The 25,667-nt window shown below is 39.1% G+C and overlaps 1 protein-coding gene across 4 annotated transcripts in view; it reads right to left on the bottom strand.

Annotated features, from left to right (window-relative positions):
- Aplp2 (amyloid beta precursor like protein 2) overlaps window positions 1–25,667 on the bottom strand; it is a 73,751-nt gene that overhangs the window by 12,174 nt on the left and 35,910 nt on the right. For 2 of the 4 annotated variants that reach the window (XM_071616871.1, XM_027945436.3), the window contains exons 3-11: window positions 25,176–25,299; window positions 13,983–14,095; window positions 12,657–12,847; window positions 12,059–12,258; window positions 10,827–10,994; window positions 7,378–7,508; window positions 6,322–6,396; window positions 4,105–4,263; window positions 3,060–3,188 (exon numbers count right to left, since the gene is read on the bottom strand). In XM_071616871.1, the coding sequence (XP_071472972.1) occupies window positions 3,060–3,188; window positions 4,105–4,263; window positions 6,322–6,396; window positions 7,378–7,508; window positions 10,827–10,994; window positions 12,059–12,258; window positions 12,657–12,847; window positions 13,983–14,095; window positions 25,176–25,299 (1,290 nt within the window). The remainder of the gene's footprint in view (window positions 1–3,059; window positions 3,189–4,104; window positions 4,264–6,321; window positions 6,397–7,377; window positions 7,509–10,826; window positions 10,995–12,058; window positions 12,259–12,656; window positions 12,848–13,982; window positions 14,096–25,175; window positions 25,300–25,667) is intronic. The other 2 variants (XM_071616872.1, XM_027945437.3) reach the window with 1 other exon arrangement.

Here is a 25,667-nt window from a genome sequence, read left to right as displayed (position 1 = left end):
TTGCAAGACACTGTCTCAGAAAATAAATAAATAAAAAGGGCTGAGGATATGGCTCAGTGGTAGGAACTTCACAGGGTTTAATCCCTAGCACTGGGGAAAAGATGATTATGATGGTAAAGAATAGAATTAGTTAATTCCTAATTAACTAAATCACTATTCTTTAAAATAAAGCATGCTGATTTTTTTCTAGTACCAGAGATCAAATCTAGGCCCTCATGCTTGCTAGGCAAGGAATCTAGCACTGAACTGCATCCCCATACCTAAAAAAACTGATGTTAAGGAACTGTTAAAGGAAGTTATTGACCATAGCTCACTTAGTTCACTATCCTTTCTGAATGTACAAGTTTCAAGATTGTTTATCCAACAACAAAAAAGTCATTCAGAGTGGAGCTGAATGGTGACCAGGGATAAAGTTCACCTCAAGGATACAGTGAGGCATACTCTTGCTGCTCACACAAGCTCCTACTCTAAGCTAAGCCCAGTCAGACTTGCAGTTACTCGCTTTGCCTAAAGAGGGTGCTCAAAGCCAATGCATTAATTACACGAGCTTGAAGCCATTAAGATGAAGGGTCAAAATGAAAGAAAGTTAAATGTAAAGATCCTTTTATTGAAGACTGATGGGTCTCTGACCTTTAAAAGCAAGGATGAAAGCAATTTAATTTTATATTTGCCATTCTGTCATTCAAGTAAATTGATGGGAAAGCATAAGAATGAGTACCTTAGAGAAAAAGGGCAAATGGAACTGAAATGTACCACTTACAGCCTCAGCAAGTGTTGACGCTGTTTATACTTACTCAGATGAACTAAGAAACCATCTGAGAGGAAGTTCATATACCCACAGCAGGACAAGAGCCACAGGGTGGAATATTGGAAATTAGCGCCTTTATAGTAATTCTTGAATTATAGAGCAATAAGGGAGTAAAAGCATCATCTCACTCATATTCAGGCAGAAGTTTCATAGGTTGAGCACCTCTGATTTAAAAATCCAAAAGCAGAAATGCTCTAAAAACTGAAACATTTTGAGTGCTGACATAATGCCACAAGTGGAAAATTCACAGTTGACTTCACATGAAGGTTGTATTCAAAACACAGGTACACTAAAAATACTGCATAACATTACTTTCAGGCTATGCATATAAGGTGTACATGAAACAAATAAATTTCAGGTTTACACTTGGGTCCCATTCCAGGATATTAGGACATCCCATATGTACATGAAAAATACTTTAAAGTCCAAAAAAATCCAAAATCAGAAAAGCATTTTAGATCTTGGGTTTTTCTAGCATTCAGATACTTGGCCACACTTTGACAGAATGACAAGTTCAAAGTGGACAGTAAATAGATCCAGGAAAGCTGGATCTTCCCCACCACCACCACCAAGATGTTCTACAATGGGAGGACTCTACTTCCCACTCTTCTTGGTATAGGACTTTGCTCTCACTTGCAAATGCTGTCCAATTATTAATTCAATATATGGATTGAAACACCCCTTTCTATTCTCACCACATAAAATAGGCTATTTTTTATAGAAAATACAGCATAACAATCTAATTTTAAAGAAAAAGTTTGGAAAATTACATTCTGTATTAAAAATTCAGTAGGACCCCAAGAAGCCTAACCTAGTCCAACAAAATGCATCTAACTCAATCCAACAAAATGCATTTCTCTACCTTTCTTCTCAGAGTACTCCTGGACTACTGTGCCTTTTCTCCCTCTTTTCTACTCCATCTGACATGAAGCAAAGCCTTTAACAAGCCCATATCATATACTTCCCAGAGTCCTAGATCCATCTCCTTCCTACATTCCCACTTTTCAAGAGTCTGAGTTCTTCTATTCCCCCAAACACCCAAATTCTAATGTAAACTCTGTATATTTAAAGATGATTATTCACCTTTATAATTAATAAAATTAATTTCATACTAGCTGAAAGCCGCTCAAGGGTACTTAGGTGATATAACTTTGTACTGTCAGATGATATGAAAGATTTTGGCATGTAGATGGTGACACAATTTCTCACCAACAAGTGGAACAAAACTCAGCTTATATATTCCTAATACCTCTAGGCAAATTCTGACCATAACATACAGAAAAAGTTCGGAGGGACCCATGCTGTAATTGTATTCTATGTATAATGGTACCATCAGCACAGCATTATACTTAAAATATGGAAGGAAATAAGATCAGTGATGTTATTACAAGGCCATCTAGGAAAATGAACAGGCTGAGCTGCTGGACTTCCTAGCTTAAAATAAACCTGTCTTATAGGCAAAAATCATTTTCTTGGAATATATGAAAGAAGTAAAAACAAGTTAATATATGGATAATACCAAAATGAGAAAGAGGAACCAGAAACAAGTCTCTACAGATAACTGTAAAGTAAAGCTGGACTCACTATGGAACAAAACCCAGGAATGTAAACATGTCTAAAAAAAAAAAAAAGACCTAAATGCACAGAAGACTCTTTTAAAAATATTTTTGTGGTATTAAGAGATGGAACCTTTGCACATGCTAGGCAAGTACTTTATCAGTGAGCTATACTCCTAGCCCAAGACCAACTTTTAAGATCTGCTTAATATATTTGTCTAGAAAGGGGTTTCAAATATTAATTCTGGTAATATCCTAAATCAGAAATAAACTGATATAAAAACCAATTTAGAAATCGATTATATTTTCAATACAATCATGCATTTCAGAACCTTCAGAAACTTTAAATACAAAGTACTTAGTATAAGGTATGGAAAAGATTTTTTTTTATTTTTATTTTTTTTTAGTTGCAGATGGACACAATACCTTTATATATTTTATATGTGGTGCTGAGGATTGAACCCAGTGCCTCACATGTGCAAGGCAAGTGCTCTACCACTGAGCCACAGCCCCTAGAAAAGATATTTTTAAGAGTGCTACTACAACAACCAATGCATGTACTGAATGTCTTTGGAAATCAAAAATCATTTTCTAAGAACAAATAATAAACACAACTAGAGTGCTGTCCTACCATCAGTCAAGGCCTATGTCCCCAAGGAAAATATTCTCAAGGCAGTCATTTGTGTCTGGCATACCTGGGATTTCATCTGGGCTGCCTTTTCTGGATCAACAGCCAACACATGCTGGTAATGACGAATGGTATGCAGGCGATCTTTATTCTCAGCACGGACATAACGCCGCAAAGCCTGGAGAATGCGATGAGGCTACAAGAGAGAATAGTTGTTTTAATATCCAGAGACTCAAGAATTAAAAACAGGTAGGAAACAAAGCGTGAAAAATTCACTTAAGAATGTAAAGCTTATGGGGTTGGGGTTATGGCTCAGTGGTACAGTGCTTTGCCTAGCACATGTGAGGCACTGGGTTCAATCCTCAGCACCACCTAAATGTAAATAAATAAAATACAAGTATTTTTTTTAAAAAATAAGAATGTAAAGCTTAGCTATGAACAAGAATGAAAGCTGTAACTCTGAAAGCTTTAGCCTACCAAGCAATAAGAACCTCTTTCTAGGTGAAATACCCAAACTGAGTTCCAGCATTATATTAAATCTGTAAAAAAAAAAATAGTATTTCCCAGAATCTCCAGCCCACAGTCCTCCTCTAAAAGTCTTCTTTCTTGGCTAAGCCTCTTGACACCTGAATTATAAGTTAGGAAGTCTCCTATGTCACCCTAAAGAGTATACCAACTCACTCAGAAAGGATACAAATATCCTTCCAATACTTCCCATTTCCCAAAAGCAAGGCAGGTTAGAATTAAGAGACTAAAAAAAAAGGTTGTGATTGCTCACCCAAGAGTTTCAATATAAATTACTTCACCCTTTTCTTTTTGAATGGAACTGGTCCAAAAGCCTTCATTCATAGAAAGCAAATTTTTATTCTTTGAAAATAAGGCTACTACAGAAAATGCATAAATTGTGTTAATTCTTAAACAATATCCTGAGGTTATGCTTTTCTACATAATACCTTTTCTATCCTAATCTTTTTTCTTTACCATCAGCACTGCCAAAACTTGTCAGAAATATGTAAATTTTACCAACCTGTATGACATAAACTGGCATCATTTTAGGGTGAATAACACTGAGAAGACAACTCAAGAGTGATTCTGCTCTGACTGCAACTCACCCGAGGGGGGTCAGACTGCAGGGCAGCCAGGTAATTCTCTAGAGCCATCCGTCGACGGTCGTTCAGCATGGCTTCCACACGGGCCAGGTGGGTTTCCACCAGCTGCTGCTTCTCACTGGCTGCTTCCTTCTCTAATGCTTTAACCATAGCTTGGAAGTGCTAACCCATGAAAGAAGGAATAACATTTAATTTGCAATACTTGGAGGAAGTCTAAGCAAATACCCTTAGGCTCACACGTTTCTCCATGCCCAGTGTCTATGCAAGACAGTATCAGGTTCAGAGAGTAAAGTGAGGGTAAAAATCAAGATATGCTTCTGAGTTCTATCATGATAAATACTTCCTTAACTAAAAAAGTAAGTTAAATCTCAATGTTAGACGGACTCCTAGCATTTCTGTAACTGAAATTATTAGCACTGCAAACTCAAGCTCAATATCTGTATTTTTCAGTGTACACTGCAATAAAGGAGTAACACCAGGATGACAGGGTATCTTAGTGGTGGAGAGCTTTCCTAGCATGCACAAGGCCCTGGGTTTGATTCCCTGCACCACAAAAAATAAATATATAGTGGAACCAACCTAGATGCCCTTCAATAGATGAATGGATAAAAAATGTGGCATTTATACACAATGGAATATTACTCAGCACTAAAAAATAACAAAATCATGGCATTTGCAGGGAAATGGATGGCATTAGAGCAGATTATGCTAAGTGAAGCTAGCCAATCCCTAAAAAACAAATGCCGAATGTCTTCTTTGATATAAGGAGGGCAACTCAAAACAGAGCAGGGAGGAAGAGCATGAGAAGAAGATTACCATTAAACAGGGACGAGAGGTGGGAGGGAATGGGAGAGAGAAGGGAAATTGCATGGAAATGGAAGGAGACCCTCCTTGTTATACAAAATTACATATAAGAGGATGTGAGGGGAAAAGGAAAAAAAACGAGAGAAATGAATTAAAGTAGATGGAGTAGAGAGAAAAGATGGGAGGGCAGGGAAGGGGAGGGAGGATAGGAAGGGGATAGGAAAGGCAGCAAAATACAACAGACACTAGTATGGCAGTATGTATAAACGTGGATGTGTAACCAATGTGAATCTGCGATCTGTATACGTGGTAAAAATGGGAGTTCATAACCCACTTGAATCAAATGTATGAAATATGATATATGTCAAGAGCATTGTAATGTTTTGAACAACCAATAAAAAAAAAATGGCTGCACCAATTTGCAGTCCTAAATCAATCAATCAATCAATGGGTTTTCCATGTTAGGCAAGGGACTAACTTCCAAACCCTGAAATTGGCAAGCAGTAGTAAATATACTTTCTAACATAATACAATAATGTGGTAAGTTATGCTGAATCATGCCTTAAAGTTGTGAAGGGCAAGTTATCTATGAGATATCTAGCCAGGTTTAGAAGTACAATTTAAGGCTGCTGAATTTAATTTCCTTGCATAAGATGCACTGGCTTGTAACTCTTTAAGATTTTTCTAAGTCATTGATAAGAAAGCAAAGGTCTTCCAGAAAAGAACTAACATCACAGGAAGAAAAAAGTTAGCTAGAAATAAACTAATTTAAAATGTAGTCAGGGTCTAGGGTATAGCTCAATGTCAGAGTGTGTTTAGCTAAAGTAAGGCCCTAAATTCAATCCCTAGCACACTGTGCCTGCCCCTCCACCCCTGCAGCCAAAAAAAAAAAAATGTGTGTGTATATATATATTTGTATTCCAAAACTAAAGCAGTCCTATAAATTGCTGTCCCTATTCCTAGCAACTTTCTTTTGCTGAAGGGCAATATAGTTAACTACTATGATTTTAAGGCTGTATTTTTACAAAATTAGAGATGAACTTATATCATTGTTTTCTGTCTTTTGACTTTTCAGTCTGCCAATAAATAAATAAATCAGTACTGCTGAAAAACAAGTCATAGCCCAAGAACAAAGATGACAGAGAACTTTTGCCAGGAAAGCAGATTAACAAGTGGCAGCTAACCTGAGGTTATTTCCTGGCATGAATTAAGTATACTCTGGGAGGGGGTTTGGTTTCCTTCTACTGTAGGTGAGTAATACTAGAGTGAAAAGAGAAAAATAGGTCACTTACAACTTCCTTGTAACTTAAGCCCCTGAATAAAAAGAGGTGCCAAATTTAAATTTCCTAGGAGTTTGGCTTTGACCATATTTTTAACTGGTAGGTGGATGCTTTATCCTTGGAGAAGGCATCTTACCTGAATGAGGGTCTGCCTCTCTGCCTTGGGGAGGTTCTTGGCTTGAAGCTCTGCCTCTTCCCACTCTTTCTTTACCTACAAAGGTTAAAAACACTTCACCAGAGAACAATCCTCTGAAACAACTTCCCCATTTTCTAAAAATACTACCAGGAACTGAATCCAGTGTCGGAAACTGTGCAAAAGGAAACTGCATCATGTGATCCCTTAAGAATTCAGGGTTGCTGCTGCCTCAGAAGGTTGTAGGCCTCAACTGTCCCCAGATGGAGCCTCAATTCCATGACCACCTTGTTATATAACCTTCGATTACTTACTTTAAAAGTCTCTGTGCCTTAGTCTACTCGCCTAAAAAATTGAGGTTAGGGTTGGGGCTCAGAGGCAGAGCACTCGCCTGGCATGCATGGGGCGCTGGATTCGGTCCTCAGCACCACATAAAATAAAAAGTTATTTAAAAAAAAAAAATTGAGGTTAATACCTATTTCTCAGAACTGCTATGGAGAACATAATGAGCATTTCCTATATGGTAATGCTCAGTGCAGGTGAGGTACAGGTATTGGAGGGAGAGCTCAGGCCAAACAAGATTTTCCTGTGTCAATCTCTTCTCAGTACTAAGTGCATTCAGGAGGAAGCTATACTCTGGGCTCTCACTGCTCTGAACTTAGAATGCTCTTAAGGAAACGAAAGTCCCTGAGACTTCACAACCTTCCACAGGCAGTGGTATTTAAAGCCAGTGATGGCAAAGAAAAGCAACAAGTGAGTAATAGCTACAGGAAGAGCTCTGCAGTGTCTGCAACATGTCATACAGCAACTATATCCTTATGGAGACAGGGTAGACAAGGACTCACCCACCCAGCAGGGAGTTCCCTTGATACTCTGGAACCTCACTATTCCTTACCCATTACACAACATTCTAGAAAGATGGTGTCTCTTTCTTTGACTAAAGTTGGATCCCCAGCTAAAGAAAACAAAACAAGCCCCCCCCCCAAAAAAAAAAACCCAAACCCCTATGCTACTTAACTGCCAAGCACCATGAAGAATAACAGAATTGCCTAAGTTTACCCTGTCCATTCGGTTGCGGTGCCGAATTTCCAACTGTTCCTTAGCCTTCTGGAAGCGAGCATGCTCATTATCATCTGCAGAGGTCTCAAAATATACATCAACATCATTGGTTGGCAGAGGAGTTGGAGGAACTGAAACAAAATTACAGACGGAGTTTGCTTTGAGGGTCAGGGATCAGTCAGATGCAGTGTTAAAACTGCACAGTGCTTTAGGAAGAAAACCAAGCTCAGGACCTGCAAGATGGACTCAATTTGTGTCATGCCTTACTACAAGTACAGGGTGCTACTGTCTGCCAAGTCTTCACTTTGTTAGATTACAGTGGGCAATATTCTTTACACAATATTCATCAACCATGTCAGTCCATGCTAATTCACCAATTTATTGGTAGCTCAGTCCCCTGGTATTTTCGTCACTCATGAGGCATCCACTCTGGACTGCAGGGCAGAAAAAGAGAAGCTGCTTTTATGTCTTCCCTTCATAATGTGAAACCTGAAAATCATTAAAAAAAAAAAAAACAGCTACCTTACTGATCATCAACTAATGGTGTCTGAATAGGGACCAGCATGAAATTAGACCCTGTAGAAGCACTTCCACAAATGTATACATTTTTGAGGAACTTACTTTTACTCTTTTGGTAATCTTTAGATCCTAGCTTACTTCGGGAAACTGGCTAAAGTCTTTAAATATAGACTGGGTAGAGAAAGCCCAACTCACTCTAGATATAATTTTTGAGTTTTCAATATCACTGACGGACTCTTACACCCATCCCCAATTATTAGGGGATAATGGGGGTAAAAGTAAAACTAAGTTTCTGTAGTTTAGAAGGACACCTTCCATGGATGTGACGATACCTTGGTCTTATTGGACTCATGACACTGACCAAAGGGCCTTTCTGAGCATCCCTCCAAACATAAGCCCATTGGAATGGACAACCCCTCACCTCACTGTTGTTCACACATAATGTCTTACTAGCACCAGGCAAGTGAGTATAAGTATAATGGAGTTTAATCTCTAAGAGAAAGAACTGGGAAGGGAGCAAGTTCACTTGGCTAACTTCTTAAGAAACACCTCTGGAATTATGTGTTAGCCCAATTCATTCAAGATTTCCCAAACCAGGGAGGAATAATGTGTAACTTGTTTATCATGACAAATGCCAAAATACAACTAATTTTTACCTTGGAAACAAATTCACCTAATTTCCAGAACTGTGTCATTTTAATCATTCTGATTAGGGCTTGGATTGTGGCTCAGCGGTAGAGCACTTGCCTAGCATGAGTGAGGCCCTGGGTTCGATCCTCAGCACCACATAAAAATAAAGCTATTGTGTCCAACTACAACTAAAAAATAAATACTAAAAAAAATGTGACTAATAAAAATAATACTACAGATTAATCAGTCACTCCGAAGTTTTTCCATCAGAAGAATCTTCTTTGCTCCCTTTAATAAACCTAGAGTAAAATCATGTGAAGAATACCTGAGTCCCAAATAAGTTTAAAGAGCAGACAGATCACATTCTCCAAGAAACTAAAAAATTCAGTGAAGGAGAATTCAAGTCCTTTGTGCTAAATGCACTTCATTATCAGGGACACATGTCTGCAGGCTCATGAGCTGAGGATGGTTTCTATCACTGGGGTGAATACACAGAATGCAAAACACAGTGTGCCTCCACCCTCCATGGGAACAAAAGGGGAAAAGGACAGCATATCTAGAAGTTTACTTCTAAAGACACAAAGGGCTCAGAGCAAAATCACTACAATTCATGAAGCTAGCACATCTACTTGCCTCAGACCCTCTGAAGAGGGACACAAACACGACCACTAGAAACCTGATGCTCTAGACCTTCAAAGCCCTCCAGCCAGCAAGCCCTCCCCCTAGCACACAAACAGAATTTCTTCTCCGCAATTTCCCCAAAGCCACATGGATTTCACAGACCTTCCATTCCAAGGTATCTCAGAAGACTATTTATTTGAGCCTTTGGATAGAGGTTGCCACCTCTGTATTCTGTGAGATCTTTAAAGGGCTCCAATTATGGAAATTGTATTGATTCTTAGTTTGAGTAGTTTTGCAAAGCAATAATTTTTATCACTAAATCTTTCCTTGGTAAAGTTTTTGCACCAAAGTTCCTAAAGCTCACTCTCTTTCACCTTTTCAACTGATTCAAATAACAGTCTTTTCCAAGTACAGCAACTTTCAGAGTAGAAGCTCTGAAAGCATGCTGAATTCAATAAAGATTTTAAAACTCTTTATGAGAAAGAAAAAAGAGGGAGCATGAAGGTATCTGAATGAAATGAAAAACCATCAGAAACTACATCCCCACCCAGACCTCTAGAGCAAATACCAGGAACAGGCAGCAAGTCATCCTGATGAATTCCAGAGTAGGAATGAAAGAAAACTGCCTGGCTTGAGGATTTTCCCAGCACATGGGTAGGTACCACCAGGTTAAGAGGGGCTTGACAAGAAAAACTCTTCCTACCTGTGTCTAACATAAACCCAACTCAATTGAACTACTGCACTGAGTAGTAGTTTCTCTAAGACCAAAAAAACACAAACTAAAATCTCCTCATTTCCTAAAGCCCTGCATGATCCAAGGTTTCCAATATATTAAAGAAATAGTACTCAGCTACAAAGCTCTATCCTTAGAGTAAATAATGCAAGGTATTTTCGGTATTATGGAATCCCTAAAATATTGATGCTCTTTTCAAAAGTGGGCATTCCATCAGGTGGCATCACATTGTTCGGTAACAGAGTAGTTCAAAGATGAGATTAAGAAGCAAAACTGAGGCAAAACTCAGGCTGGGTGCAGTGGTGCACACCTGAAATCCCAGCAGCTTGAGAGGCTGAAGCAGGAGGCTCTCAAGTTCAAAGCCAGCCTCAGCAACTCAGTGAGGCCCTAATAACTCAATGAGACCCTGTCTCTTAACATATAAAAAAGGGCTGGGGATAGACTCAGTGATTAAGCACCTCTGGGTTCAATCCCCAGTACCCCCCCCCCCCCCGCAAAAAAAAAAAATGAGGCAAAGCTTAGAATACAATCATGGACAGAACTCAGGACTATTCAGTTACCCTTTGGTGCCTTTCAATCATGAATGCTTCCCAACCAATACCAGAGCACCTTCAGCACTTATAGACTCCAAGTCTAGATGAGAAAAAACAAGCCCCTGGCTGTGGCCACCCACTGCACCAGGGAAGGCACACAACACTACCACCACCACCACTAAATGTCCAGCAGACACAAGGGGAGCACGGGACATGGAAAACTGAGCTTACTACTGCCAACAGGAAAGCAAAGCCTCAGTCTAGGAAGCACAGAGATGAGGGGAAAACAACTGACAGCAAACACCTGAGTCGGCGGAAACATGTCACAGATGCAGCCACGAGGACGGCCGGGAGAGACAGAACGCTGGACAGGACAGCGCTGCTGCACAGGGCCAGCGCAAGGCGGGACTTACTCATCGCTTTACACACAGCCATACAATAATCCTCAGACTCAAAATTGTTCCTGTTGCCGCCGCAGCCGCCATATATAAAGTGCACGCACTTTCCCTTGGAGAGGTCGAAGTACCAACGAGGCATCACAGCCCGGCAAGGCCCCGTCATCGCCTCCTGGGAGCAGACAGCTGTGTGAAAATGGTCAGAGTATCAGCAGAGCAGAGGCAGTGCTTCAAATGCTTCAAAATGCTACAGGCCGGCCATGATAAAACCAGGTGTTGGTAATGAGGGACCACACAGGAAATTAAGGCCCTGGCTGACCTAACTCACCAACACAGGTCAGGGGTTCTGTGGATGAAGTCACTTTCCATGTGACAAAAACATAGGGGAATGGAGATTTTTTTAAAAAATTAAAAACAAAACACTTTTTTTGCACCATCTGAGACTAGATTGACACACAGGTTAACAAAGAGGAGTCTCTCATAGCCTCATGAGTCTCTCATTTTTTTTTTTTTTTTTTAAATCTGTTAAATGGAAATAGATCCTGGTTTGTCTATTTTAGTGGTTTCAAGGACCCAAAGGAGTCAATGCAGGCAGAAAGGTTATTTTAAGTGGTGATACCCACAGCAAACACTGACGTGCCTACAAAGGACAAGTGTTCCTATTTTCATATTCTCCAAGATGAATCATAAATTTCTAGACCAATTAATTTTCTCCCAGCTGGGTTTTAAAATTCTTCAGATCCTAACTGGTTTCAAATACACAATGAGCAGAGGCCATGTGCTCTCTGGAACTATCACAACCTTTTCTTTGTTTTAGTTGACAAGATCATTCAATTTCAACCTACCAGCTACAGATACCTGAACAGATGGAGCAGCCTACAGATTAGAATATGCTTAGTGAAAGAAAAACCCAGGAAGCTATTCCATCCTAAAAGTTAAGACTTGAGAGGAGAAGGTTGGATGTGGAATAATCCTGCTGACAAACAGACGATATTGCCCTTTATTCTCTAAACTCTTACAAAGCAAACTCTGTTTCTGAGTCAACCCTGTATCTCTTCCTGGTCATGCATGCCTGCTTACTGCTAACATCACTTTACCGCTCTACCACTACACAGAAAAGCAGGATTCCCCTTCAGCGCAGAAACACCACCTTTCCTTCTGAGACTTACCTGATTACTTAGAATCTGTATGCCTTCACTATTAAACAATGATCACATGGATTTTAAAGCCACAGCTTGAAACTGGGTTACCTTTAACATCATGAGCAATTTCTTTGTCTGAAATAGCTCCCTCGCTGCTGGGTTCAGTTGGGTTCTCTTCATTGTAGTCATCTCCTTTAAAAGTGTCATAGTAGTAATCACGGTCTTCTACCACTTCCTCCCCTTCCTCATCCTCCTCGTCCACAGCTGCTTCTGTGAAGTCTTCCAAATCTGTTTCAGTGGGAAATTCACTAAAGGCCACAATAAAAATAAAGGAAGGTTAATATCAATTCTACACACAAAGCACAATGATTCCCTTCCCTATTCTCAAACACAAAAAGAGACAGGAAATAAGCTCAACTTATATGTAACTATGCTATGAAAGCCCTCAGCCTAGCTACATCAGCAAAAGGGAAGAGTTAGTGAACATAGACTACATTAAACTGCAGTAAATAATGTGGCCCACAACAATAAAAAGCCAAAAGTCACAGGTGTGTATATGATCAGCTTCAATCAGAATGAAATGCAGGTTGAATCAATTCTAGCATTACAAGGGTATGCCCACCTTACCCAAAAGTGAGGAACTATCAGCCAACAGCCATTATTACAGAAGTGCTAAATTATTTCAGAGCTCAGGACAAGAATATACCTTTTATAAATATCATAGTCTTCCTCTTCATCTTCTTCCTCTTCTTCCTCTTCTTTTGACACAGTAGAGTCTACAGAGTCAATAACCTTTGTCTGAGGGCAACACACATATTCGGTGCCATGGAACTGGTCTACTCCACAGGGCAGCAGCATGCCATAGCTATATAAGGTCATTCCCTGAGTCAGACATGCCTAAAGGAAAACCACAGACCACATCAAAACATATTCCACAAAGACTTCTGATACCTGTCTTTATCCCAAAGAAACCCTTATCAAATCACTAAGTAATGCTTTCTCTTACAGACACACAACTTACCAGCCAAAAAGTTGTGATGCTATAAGATTTATTAACTGGGCATAGTGCATGCCTATAATCCCAGCTACTTGGAAGACTGAGGCAAAAGGATCACAAATTCGAGGACTGCCTATAATAACAATATCATCTTAAAAATAAAAAGGGCTGGGGATGTAGCTCAGTGGTTAAGCACTTGCTTCGTATGTATGAGGCCTTTGATTCAATTCCTAGTACCTCCCCACCCCCCAAAAAAAATTATACCCAACTTATAGCATCAGATGAGCCAAAACAACTAAAAGTCCAAATTTGAAAAAAAAAAAAAATTTAAGAAAGTGGGAGTTTCTTCTACTGATTATCAACACCCATTAAAGATGACTAATGCTAATTTTTACTATCACTGGTATAGATACTACTTCAGAATTTGAATAAAGAAAAGACTACTGACTGAAGAATCAATCAAACTACAGGTGACCAGAATAAGTGTTTCTCTCCAGCAGAACAGAGAAATGGCAACCAATTCTGAGGTTTATATTCCGTATCCAGTTTTTCTAGAACTGGCTATTTCCACACATTCCTTAGTAAAGAGGGTTAGGATGCCTTCAGAGGAGCCCTGCTGAAAGCATGTACAATCCCTGCCTAACAGCCTTTTAATCTCTTCTCTGTGTGTGTGCTAGGGATAAAACTTCATGCCTACTAGGCAAGTGCTGTATTAATAAGCTACACCCAGCTCAAATGAAGAGAGAAACTTCACTATTTTCTTTTTTGGGATGCTGGGGATAGAATCCAGGGTGTGGTGAATACTCTACAACTAAGCCACATCTCTAGCCCTATAATAGTTTTAATTTTAGAAGTCGGACAATCTAAGCTGTACTTTCTTACAAAAACATCTATTCCTCTCCCATGTATTTTTAATTCAGAAGCAGAAGTAATTAAAAAAAAAATAACTGAAAGGCATGGTGAGGTTTTGGACACCAATATTACTTTCTCTTCTAACAGGTACAATGCTTTACTTTTCCCCATCCACTCTCTTACCTCTTTGACTACTGTGTGCCAGTGCTGGTGATTCTCACACACCTCCATCCGTTCTTTGTGAAAAAACTGGCACTTTTCTGGAACTAGCAGAACATCACTTACAAATTCACCCACTGAGGGGGGAAAAAAAAAGAACCTTTGTCAGAGGCAAATCTGATTATGATTCAAGGCAGAAAGGACTTACATGCAGACTAATGACAGTTACATAGTCAGGTGTATACAGGAGCAGTCACTAATGCTCAAAAGCAGGTGTGAGCATAAGAACTCATCAATGCATCAGGGCCACAATGCCAGCAGCTTTCCTCATGTTTTCCTAACCACACTCCCTCGAAGTCCCATGGAAGGCTTTTAGCAAGACATGACAAGGGGACATGAATAGGATCCCCCTTCATGACCATCTCAAATACATATACAGCCACTCCCCCTGACCTCTAGATTCATGGGAACAATATTCCTAGCTTCTTACTTTCCTAATTTGGCCCAGATCTCCTCTAATCACAAAATGCCCCGGAAATTAAAACTTGGTGTTCTATTGAAGTATAGATGAACCTTATACTAGACAAATTGATTAAAGTAAAAATTATCAATGGATGTTTAATTATAAAGAGGTAAAGGTACCTTTACAATGGGAAATGCTAGCAAAACTACCTTAACAAGGTGACCAACTAAATATCATTAATAACAGACAAGTTGACATGGGTGATATCCTGAGAAGAAAATATCACCTACCAAAACATACCACCTGAATATGTTCACGATAAAATAGTAAGACAAATCCAAATTCTGGAATATTCTGTTAAACAAATGGCTTGGATTCAAAAAATGTCACTGTCATTAAATATTTACAAACATAAAGACTGAGGAGCTGTTCTAGATCAAATGTAATGTGTGATTTTTCTTTTAAAAGATGCTATAAAGGGCTGGGGATATAGCTCAGTTGGTAGAGTGCTCACCTTGCATGCACAATGCCCTGTGTTCAATCCCTAAGACCACACACACAAATAAAATAAAATATAAGAGACTATAAAGGGCATTATTTGAATACTTACAGAAACTTCCAAAGTGTAGTAAATATATTATCATTACAAAGGAGAATGTCCTTGGTCTTAGGAAACACAAAGTAAAGCATTTAGAAGTGAACTTTTAGGATGTCCCAACTTATTTTCAAATGGTTGAGCAACCAAAAAGTACCCCCATACACACACAAATAAATTAGGCAAAATTGGAGCATCCAGGTAAAGAGCATAAAGGTATTCACTATTATATTTTTTTTAATTCTACATTTTTGGGGGTGGTGGTGTTATCACCCAGATAAGCAGGGGTGAGGGGCAAGAGCATAGATAAAGTGATCCTGGCTCCTGAACTGATGACCATTATATAGCTGGGCAATGTGGGTTTACAATACTACTATCTCTGTTTGAATATGTTTGTAATTTTTCATAATAAAATGCTGAGTGGGGTATGTGTGTGTCTGTCTGTCTCACTGCATTACTGCTTAAATTCTGATTCAGTAGTGTAAGGGTAAACTCAGTAATTTGCTTCCCAGGTGAATCTGATTCATTAGCCACATGTTCCATAAAGGATCTAAGTAGAGGAAAAGAGACAAAAGGAGGGATATGTGTTTTGCATTTTGTAGGGACATGGGAGAAAAAAGCAGGCAGGCTAACATCTGCGGTAAAGGGGAGAAAAAGTTAAAAATGGTACAAAAGTTAAAAAGTCAGTCCTTCTACTATCCAGCTGATTCAAGAAGGGAGTTGCTGCTCTTAAAAGGGGAAGGATGTGGTTCCTTGTGTTTTAACTTGGAACGGGAAATAGTTTCCCAGCATGAAAACACACGTTTTCATAGCACTATCAGTACATGGACTTTTGGAGTCAAATTGCCCCATTTGACATGAAATCAGGAATGCCAAGGTAAGCTAGATAGAGTGCTGCTTCCAAGGACCCTGAAGGCCCTAGAGCAGTCAGTGCCTGTATTATACAAGCTTTACCAATCAATTGGACATACAACTTCATTTCGTTTAAAAATGACAAAAAAATGTAGTGGTAAAAAAGATCTTTTCTATTAGGAAAACCAACTCTGATATTCAATCTAAATGCAATTCGATCTAACTACTTAAATTCTGACACCCAATCATCAACTAACATTGTTTAATTGACAATTTTGTATTACCTAGGCATTTTTTGCCTTGTTAATTTATGATAAAAAACAACAAAAGCATATACTTAAGGGACAGGGTATACAGGATTAAACACCAAGTTTCAATCTCAGCACTGTTCTTTACTAGTCGAGTGATTTTAGGCAAATTATTTAACCTGCCTGTACCTCAGTTCCCATCTCTTATTCTAAGGATTAATGGCCTCATCTTTCTGACACGAAAAAAGTTGAGAACAAAAACCAAACCAATCAGTTACTATGTAATTGTAAGTTTTAACTACTGATGTTAATGTTATTTTAAAATCTTGCCCAACTACTTTTACACAAAGTAAACTATACAACCATAATTGTAAAGCAATCTATAGTGAAGCAATAGTTAATGCACTTTATTTTTGTTTTATACAGATAATTACAACACTTAAAAATTAAAACAGCAATTTCACTACTATATATATCTTTAAAAGCATTATATTATCTTTAAAAGCATTAAACAAAAGTAATAAACACACCCCATATATCCCTAAGCTCTCTCATTTAGGGTGGTTAACTTCTAAGACCAGGTTTGTTTCTTACCCAAAGATGCATGTAACACGTAATAGATGTTTATTAAATCTGAACTTAAAAAGAAGCACATATAGAGTATGATCCCACTGAGAAAAAAACAAATGGGGAGGGGGTGTTGTGTTGTTTTGTTTTGTTTTGAGATAGGTCTCACTACAGTTGCCCAGACTGGCCTTGAACTTGTGATTTTCCCATGCACAATTCTAAAGTATCTGTGATTACAGTTGTGCACCACTGTGCCTGACTTTGGAGTTGGGGGGGGAGGGATCTCAAAGCATACACATTTCTACATGTATCTAAAGAAAAATATTTTCACTTACACACCAAAATGTTAGTCAGGTTGACTGAGTTCAGAAATGGAAATGACTTTTTGCCCCCTCCCCCACACCTCATACTTCATTTGTTGAAAAACAAACTTCTAAAAAGTAAACTAAAAGAGGAAACACATTTCAATCCCAGCATCCGTTCTATCAATTTATTACAACTTTCTGCCTTTGTTAAAACCACTTATCAGAAGCTTCTGAGGGGAAAATTTATGTAGAAAGATCAGTATTCAGTCAGTTTTATATAACACTAAAAATGGTTTGGTATCACTTTAAAAGTTTATATGCAAGTTTGTGGTAACAATCTTCAGTTTAACCTGCTGGAGCACAATATAATGGCTATTATTTTCTAAGCCACTACACAAACATAAAGCTATATTGTTTTTGCTGTTCAATGCATAAGGCAATACAGCAAAACCTAACCTACAGCTTCAGCTGTGACTTAATCTCCAACCTCTTTTCACTCTATTCACTCTCTGAGATTCAGTTTTTCTTTCATGCCACCTCACTCCAACAGGGGCATGGCAGCCTTCCAGGTTTTAAAGCTTTTTCAGAGTTGCTGAAATTCCTTTCAGAAAAACAAAGGCTGGGAATAAATCTTTACTCCTCACACTTCAGATAGAGCCCTAATATCCAGAGTATACAAAGAACTCAAAAAATTAGACAATAAGAGAACAAACAACCCAATCAGCAAATGGGCCAAGGACCTGAACAGACACTTCTCAGAGGAGGACATACAATCAATCAACAAGTACATGAAAAAATGCTCACCATCTCTAGCAGTCAGAGAAATGCAAATCAAAACCACCCTAAGATACCATCTCACTCCAGTAAGATTGGCAGCCATTATGAAGTCAAACAACAACAAGTGCTGGCGAGGATGTGGGGAAAAGGGTACACTTGTACACTGCTGGTGGGACTGCAAATTGGTGCAGCCAATTTGGAAAGCAGTATGGAGATTTCTTGGAAAGCTGGGAATGGAACCACCATTTGACCCAGTTATTCCCCTTCTCGGTCTATTCCCTAAAGACCTAAAAAGAGCATGCTACAGGGACACTGCTACATCGATATTCATAGCAGCACAATTCACAATAGCAAGACTGTGGAACCAACCTAGATGCCCTTCAATAGACGAATGGATAAAAAAAATGTGGCATTTATACACAATGGAGTATTACTCTGCATTAAAAAATTGCCGCAGTCTGGCTGGGCACACAATCACGAGCCACCACACAGCTTGTAGATTCAAACAGCAACTCTTTATTCCCGAACTCACACCAGCCGTCTACAAACACGTTCTGGGGAAATCCACGTTCTCTGCCCAAATCCACATCCACTGGGCTTCTGTCTCCCAAAAAATACTGTCTGAATCCCGTGAGAACTCAAGGGGAACTCAGGCAGCAGGATACACCCTATTCCCAGCAGGAATAATCTTAAACCTGGAACGCCCTAAACCCGATTATCCTAAACCGGGAACACCCTAATCCGCCCTGGTCCTTGAGCAAGGTCACCTACATGCAATGTCACTACAACATGGGGTATGCTGGCAAGGAAATTGTCATACCTACTTGGCTAATGGCTCCCAGCAAAAAATGACAAAATCATAGAATTTACAGGGAAATGGATGGCATTAGAGCAGATTATGCTAAGTGAAGCTAGCCAATCCCTAAAAAACAAATGCCAAATGTCTTCTTTGATATAAGGAGAGTAACTAAGAACAGAGTAGGGACGAAGAGCATGAGAAGAAGATTAACATTAAACTGGGATGAGAGGTGGGAGGGAAAGGGAGAGAGAAGGGAAATTGCATGGAAATGGAAGGAGACCCTCAGGGTTATACAAAATTACATACAAGAGGAAGTGAGGGGAAAGGGAAAAATAATACAAGGGGGAGAAATGAATGACAGTAGAGGGGGGAGAGAGAGAAGAGGGGAGGGGAGGGGAGGGGAGGGGGGATAGTAGAGGATAGGAAAGGCAGCAGAATACAACAGACACTAGTATGGCAATATGTAAATCAATGGATGTGTAACTGATGTGATTCTGCAATCTGTATACGGGGTAAAAATGGGAGTTCATAACCCACTTGAATCAAAGTGTGAAATATGATATATCAAGAACTATGTAATGTTTTGAACAACCAACAATAAAAATTAAAAAAAAAATTAAAAGAAAAACAAAGGCTGTTTATCTACTCAGGAAAGCCCCCAACACTAACATCCATGTGTGTAAATAAACCTACAGCAAAAGTACTCTCCAGCTGGAAAGGAATACATTTATGGAACTCTTGGAGGATACTGCCCAGGTGGAAGAAAACTGCCTAAAGCAATAAGTAGGAGCCATCTTTGGTAGACATCTCTGAGGTAAAGAGTGCTCCAAGAACTGAAGGATCCAAGCAGAAACATTTACCTAGCACAAGGGTCCACACTGTCAACAGAGATAATGTTTGGGGCCACTGTGAATTCAAAGACTACAGGACTTGCAAAGGAACACCTACAATGAAAAGCAAGTTACTGCAACCTACCTACAACTGCTGAAGACTGCATCTCAAAGCCTCTGAGACTGGTTTTGATTTAGTTATTAAATGGGAATTTTTCTGGTAGTCTTTCCAGTGCAGTAGCATTCCCTGTCCAAATCTCCATCCAAATATAACCCAAAACAAAATCAGTCATGAACTTATAAAACTCTCTTCTTTAGTACAGGAGTCAGTACACATACAAATGTCGGAGATGACTAAACTCCCCACCACCACCAGTACCTACAATTTTGCTGCATTTTTTTTTAAACCGCCCCCCATTCCCACCCCCAAGTACTGAGGATTGAACTCAGGACCTCATACAAGGTAAGCAAGTGCTCTACCACTGAGTTATATCCCCAGGTGTCAGTTTTGCTTCTTCACACATCACCTACTCTGTCCTACTTGGGTCACTATTATCATGTATGTATGTATGTATATGTGTACATGTGTGTGTATATATAATCTCAGTGGTAGATTATCTATCTATCTATCTATATATATAGTGGTAGGTTGTCTATATATATTATAGATAACCAGGAGGCAGTAGTAATGTAAGATACAAGGTTCATGTTGAGGAGGGAGAAGATTATTCAACTGTTCCTTCTCACCAAATTTACTATACAACATTTAAAAGAGCCACACTGATAGACATGCGGCATCATAAAACTTCAGACAATCCAACCCTGGACTTATTATGAACACTGTCAGTAACTTAATCAACTGTAATAAAGATACTACCTAGCAGTCAGGCTCAATGGCACACATCTTTAATCCCAGAGGCTTGGGAGGCTGAGGCCTTAAGCAGTTCAGTAAGAACTTATCTCTAAATAAGATATAAAAAAAGGCTGGGCTGTTAAGCAACCCTGGGTTCAATCCCTGGTACCCCCCCCCCCCAAAAAAAAAAAGAGAGAGAGAGAAAAGAAAAAAAAAGATATATACTACCCAATAAAAACAATAACAAGCAAACAAAAATAGTGCCCAGAAACATAGGTAAGAACACTGTGATATCCAAATCAATTAATAAACCCGCACCCAATCAATATATACATAGCTTGTCTTCCCCAGTTCCCCATTTCTTCACCCTTCCTCTGGCTGGCCTATGCTTTGGATTTGCTAGGCAGCAATATATTAAAGGAGATTTCAGGATTTAAGCCAACCACCCTATTGCAATCTCTCTTTCAACATATAGCATTCATTTTTTTTTTTTTTTTTTAACTTGGGCTGGGGAGGGCTGAATCCAGGGACACTTCACCACTGAGCTACATTCACAGAGCCTGGAACTTTCAATCATCCTGCCTCTGCTTCCTGAGTCACAGGATTATAAGTACGTGCAACCATCTCCAGTCAAACTGCATACTTTTAAATGAGTAAATTGTATAGCATGTGAATTATACCTCAACAAACCCAATTTTTAAAAAAGCCAAGATTTGGTTGTGGGAATAGCAGGCAAAGAAGAAAATATACTGAGAATACAGGAATTTGAGCTATCACTTTGAAGCCTTTTGTTGTTGTTAGTTTGTTTTGGGGGACAGAGAGGGGCAGGGGGTGGTTCCCAGGGATTGAACTCAAGGACACTGGACCACTGAGCCACATCCCCAGCCCTTTTTGTATTTTATTTAGAGACTGGGTCTCATTAAGTTACTTAGTGCCTTGCTTTTTTGATGAGGCTGGCTTCAAACTCACAATCCTCTTGTCTCAACCTCCCCAACTGCTGGGATTATAGGCATGCACCATAGCATCCAGCTCACTGGTTTTAATATGCACTCACAGGTCAATAAGGCAATGCAGATTTTTGTACATCTGGACATGTAATACATACATATATTTCTTAGCTTCGTTTATTGAGTGCGCCTAGAAGCAACAACACCCTTGGCAGCAGTAAGCATTCCTAATGCCCAGATCCCAGGACCCCAAATCCTGAACACTGCTACCAGTCCCATTAAGAAATCAAAGAAGAAATGGCTTACTCCAGGCATGGGCAAAGGAAAATTCAGAATGCACTTAGAGAATCTTTTGTACCAGGCAAGTAAGCCCTCAAAGAAAGACAGGGATATGTTAAAAGGATACAGGAAAACAGCATAAAATGGTTTCCACAGATCAAATCTGGAAAATGAATACATATAAAATAACTGAAATCTAAAACCATCTGTTTTAGTTAAGTTTTCACATCCCTATGACCAAAGTACCCTACAAAAAAATAGTTAGAGGGAAAGCTTATTTGGGGCTTACAGTTTCAGAGGTCTCAGTCCAAAGTGAGGCAGCATATCATGGGAAGTGTGTGATGAAGGGAAGCTGCTTCCCTCATGGTAGCCAGGAAGCAGATAGAGGAGATAGAAGGGGGCACAAGCCCAGTAACATAGCTCCTTCAGCCATGTCCCACCTGCCTATGGTTACCCACCCAGTCAGTCCATTCAAACTAGGACAGACTCTCATAATTCAATCACTTGATTGCATTAACAGAACATCTCATATCCAAACCAAAACAGCATCTTAGCCAGCAGGTAAACATGATCAAGGATAACACAACAAATTGACATCACACAACTGCTAATACAATGTCACAAAATTCTGTGACATTCCTCTCAAAAATGCATACACTATGGGCTGGGGATGTGGCTCAAGCGGTAGTGCGCTCGCCTGGCATGCATGCAGCCCGGGTTCTGATCCTCAGCACCACATACAGACAAAGATGTTGTGTCCACCGAAAACTAAAAAAAAAAAAATAAATGTTAAAAAAAAAAAACGCAATGGATGTTGTACTTTAAAAAAAAAAAATGCATACACTAAATGAAGCATGGAACAAGAAGTGGTAGATAACAAGGCAGGGTTAAAGTCAAGGTTCAGCAAATTATGGAAGGTAATTTTTATTTTTATTTTTATTTTGTACTAAGAAATGAATCCAGGGCCTCAGGTATAGTTACTCTACCACTGAGCTCCACCTCCAGCCCTTTTCCTTTTGAGATAGGGTCTCACTAACTTGCTCAAGGTGGTCTTAAACTTATGATCCTCCTCTCTCACCCTCTTAAGTAGCTAAATTTACAGATATACACCACTGTGCCCAACATTTTATGGAGTTTTAAAGCCATACTAAGAAATTTCAAAATTATTTTAAGAAGAGATGCTAAAGAGTTTTACATACAGGAGAGACATAACTTTATTTTCACTTTGAATCACCATAAGGGCAACAGACTGGACGACAGAACAGAGAAATATGTGGAAGCTTCTGTCATGATGGAGACAAGAAGTGACCAAAGCCTGAGTTAGAGCAGTGAGAATCTGATGGAGGACATAATCCAGAAATTTACAAATTTCCTCAACTCACAGCACCCCAAGTATCTCAATTTTTTCATAGCACCCCGAGGCCAAAAAAATACTTAAAGAGGGATTGGGCCTGTAGCTCAGTGGTAGAATGCTTGCCTTGCATGTGTGAGGCACTGGGTTTGAGTCTCAGAACCACATTCAAAAAATAATTAATTAATGAAGGTATTGTGTATCCATGTACAACTAAAAAACACATTAAAGATAAGTAGTTAGGTCAAAAAACAAACTAAATAAGTATCTGTGTCCAACCATTAAGTGCATTTTGGGCACTGCACAACTCCCTCCACACTGCAATCAGACTGAATATCATGGCCCTTGTTTCTTCTTCTAAAGTGATTTTACTGGTATGTTTGCTTTTTTCCACAGGAATCACTGAGAACACAGCTTCATAAAGATATGAAGTTTTCACAAGATAAATAATGTTGAAATAAAACTACCTCCAGATAACAGTCTGAAGAACATCTGGCATATGTCACGTTTCCCTTGCAAATAAAATATATCCTGCAAATAAAATATGTCCTTTTTAGTTTCTTGCAAATCCTGGAATCATGGATATAAGCCATATATAAGAGGTAAAAATCAAGCTGACTTGAAAACTGAAATGGGACGGACATGGTGGCTGATAATCCCAGCAGTTCAGGAGGCTGAGGCAGGAGGATCAGTGGTTCAAAACTGGCTTCAGCAACTGAGTAAGGTTTTAAGCAACCTAATGAGATACTGTCTCAAAAGGCTGGGGATGTGGTTCAGTGGTTAAGTGGCCCTGTATTTAATCCATGGTTTAAAAAAAAAAAAAAAACTGAAATGGATATGGGGAGATAAATGATAATAGAAGAATCATAGGTCCCAGGTTCACTTGGAAGTCTACCTGTACAGTAAAGCTGGCAATTAACAAGAACAAATAGGAAGATTTGAATGCAAAATCTTTAGGGGTAAGGATGCAAAAGAAATAATTTTAAGTACTTTCTATTTATTGTCCACAAATATTCAAAAATAATCTCTTAGCCTGGGGATGTAGCTTAGAGGTCGAGTGCTTGCCCAGAATGCATAAGGCCCTGGGTACAATATTCAGCATGGCAACACACATATACACACACACATTTATGTTTATCATGTTTCACTTTTAGTTGAAAATGTTACAGATGATGAATGAAACCTCATAGGCCGAGATTTCCCAGAGTCAAATGGAAGGAAAGAATATCCTTAAAATGCATCATACAAAAATTTTGACAAGTTTCACACTACTGCAAGATGCTCAGTTTTAAAGTAAATGTTAAAGCATGCACACTGTCCCTCTTTCCCCCTACTGAGTGCTCTTAAAACTAAGTTAATTGCTCAGTATTTTAAATACTGTTCCTTCAAGTGCTGATTCTTCCTATTATTTGCTTGCTGGATGTTAGGCAAAGAAAAATAGCATTCTACTCTGCTGCTGTCTGTAGTTTAAGGAAATGTTTTAAAGAGAGGGAGGGAAATAAATTTAACTGACAGCTCAAAATAGATGTATCTACAGAACTCCTCAGGATGTAACTGTTGATGCCAAATTTATGTTAAGATTATCATGGATTTGGGCTGGGGATATAGCTCAATTGGTGGAGTGCTTGCCTCCCCTGCACAAGGCCCTGGGTTCAATTCCCAGCAAAACACACACACACACACACACACACACACACACACAATTATCATGAATCATTTAAACCCATTTTTTGTCCCTTTAATCATCTATGACCAAATATGGAATGTGTCAGATGAGGAATGGTTAGGATGACTACTCACTAATACTGTTGCTGAATAATATACTATCACAGCTTTATTTAGTTGGCTCCAAATGCTAATGCCATCAATGGAGTCATAAACACCTCAGTAAGCCCCAAACCCATAAGAATGGTGGGTTCCATAGCATCTGGCCCTGGCACCTGTACTTACCATGAGTCACTTTTCCTTCTCCCGAACACTACCAGAAGTCTAATCTAACAGTACAAATGCAGTTCAAGTAAGGGAGACAAAGACTCTTTTCCTTGGACAACTTTCTACTATCACCACTCTCTACTATCATTGTAAAACACTAATTTCAAACTGTTAATGTGAGGGAAAAGCTGAACTGCTCTTGGGCAGTACTCTTACTCTAGAGACTGAAAACACCTACAATGGAAAAGGCAGTTAGTAATCACTGATAAGTCAACCACCAACATAGGAAAGTGCTGCCTATCCAAAGGACAAATTCCCTCGTAAGTTCATCTTAACAGATGCAGATACTTCACTGTTATGTCTAGAAAAAGTTAAATTTAAAGATGAGGGAGATGTCAAAAGTAACTCAAAACACTTACCAAGACACTTGAAAGGTATAACAATGTGATTCTTGCACTGTTTTTTGTCCCTCCGGCACCAATTGTCAATACTGACAGGCTGGTTTGCTTCCATCACATTTGTGATCTTCAGTTCTGGATAAATCTGTTAAGGAAAAAAACAAACACAAAAACAAAAACATGCACATACAATAAATTGACATGCAGATGGACATGTACTTTCAAGTTAGGATAAGTATTTAAGTTTACTCAGGCTCTAATCTTATCCTACATAAAGTTTCACTCCACCACCCCTGTGGTTCAAACTAAAGTCACCAAATAAAAAAGACATAAACTATTAGTTTTCCTTTGACAGGTTACATTTCTGACTGCTCCCATGCATTCTCTTATAAAAAGGAATCTGTATTTAAGGACAAACAAAAGCAGCAGGCTTTCATCCCAAAACAAATCCAACTGGATATCAAGTTCCTCTACAGGGCATGAGTAAATCACTGAGTTCATGAAACTCTTTAG

The sequence above is a fragment of the Marmota flaviventris genome, chromosome 9 (assembly GCF_047511675.1).
Source record: "Marmota flaviventris isolate mMarFla1 chromosome 9, mMarFla1.hap1, whole genome shotgun sequence".
In the NCBI taxonomy this organism is placed as follows: Eukaryota; Metazoa; Chordata; class Mammalia; order Rodentia; family Sciuridae; genus Marmota; species Marmota flaviventris.
This window is presented reverse-complemented; position numbering and strand designations above follow the sequence as displayed.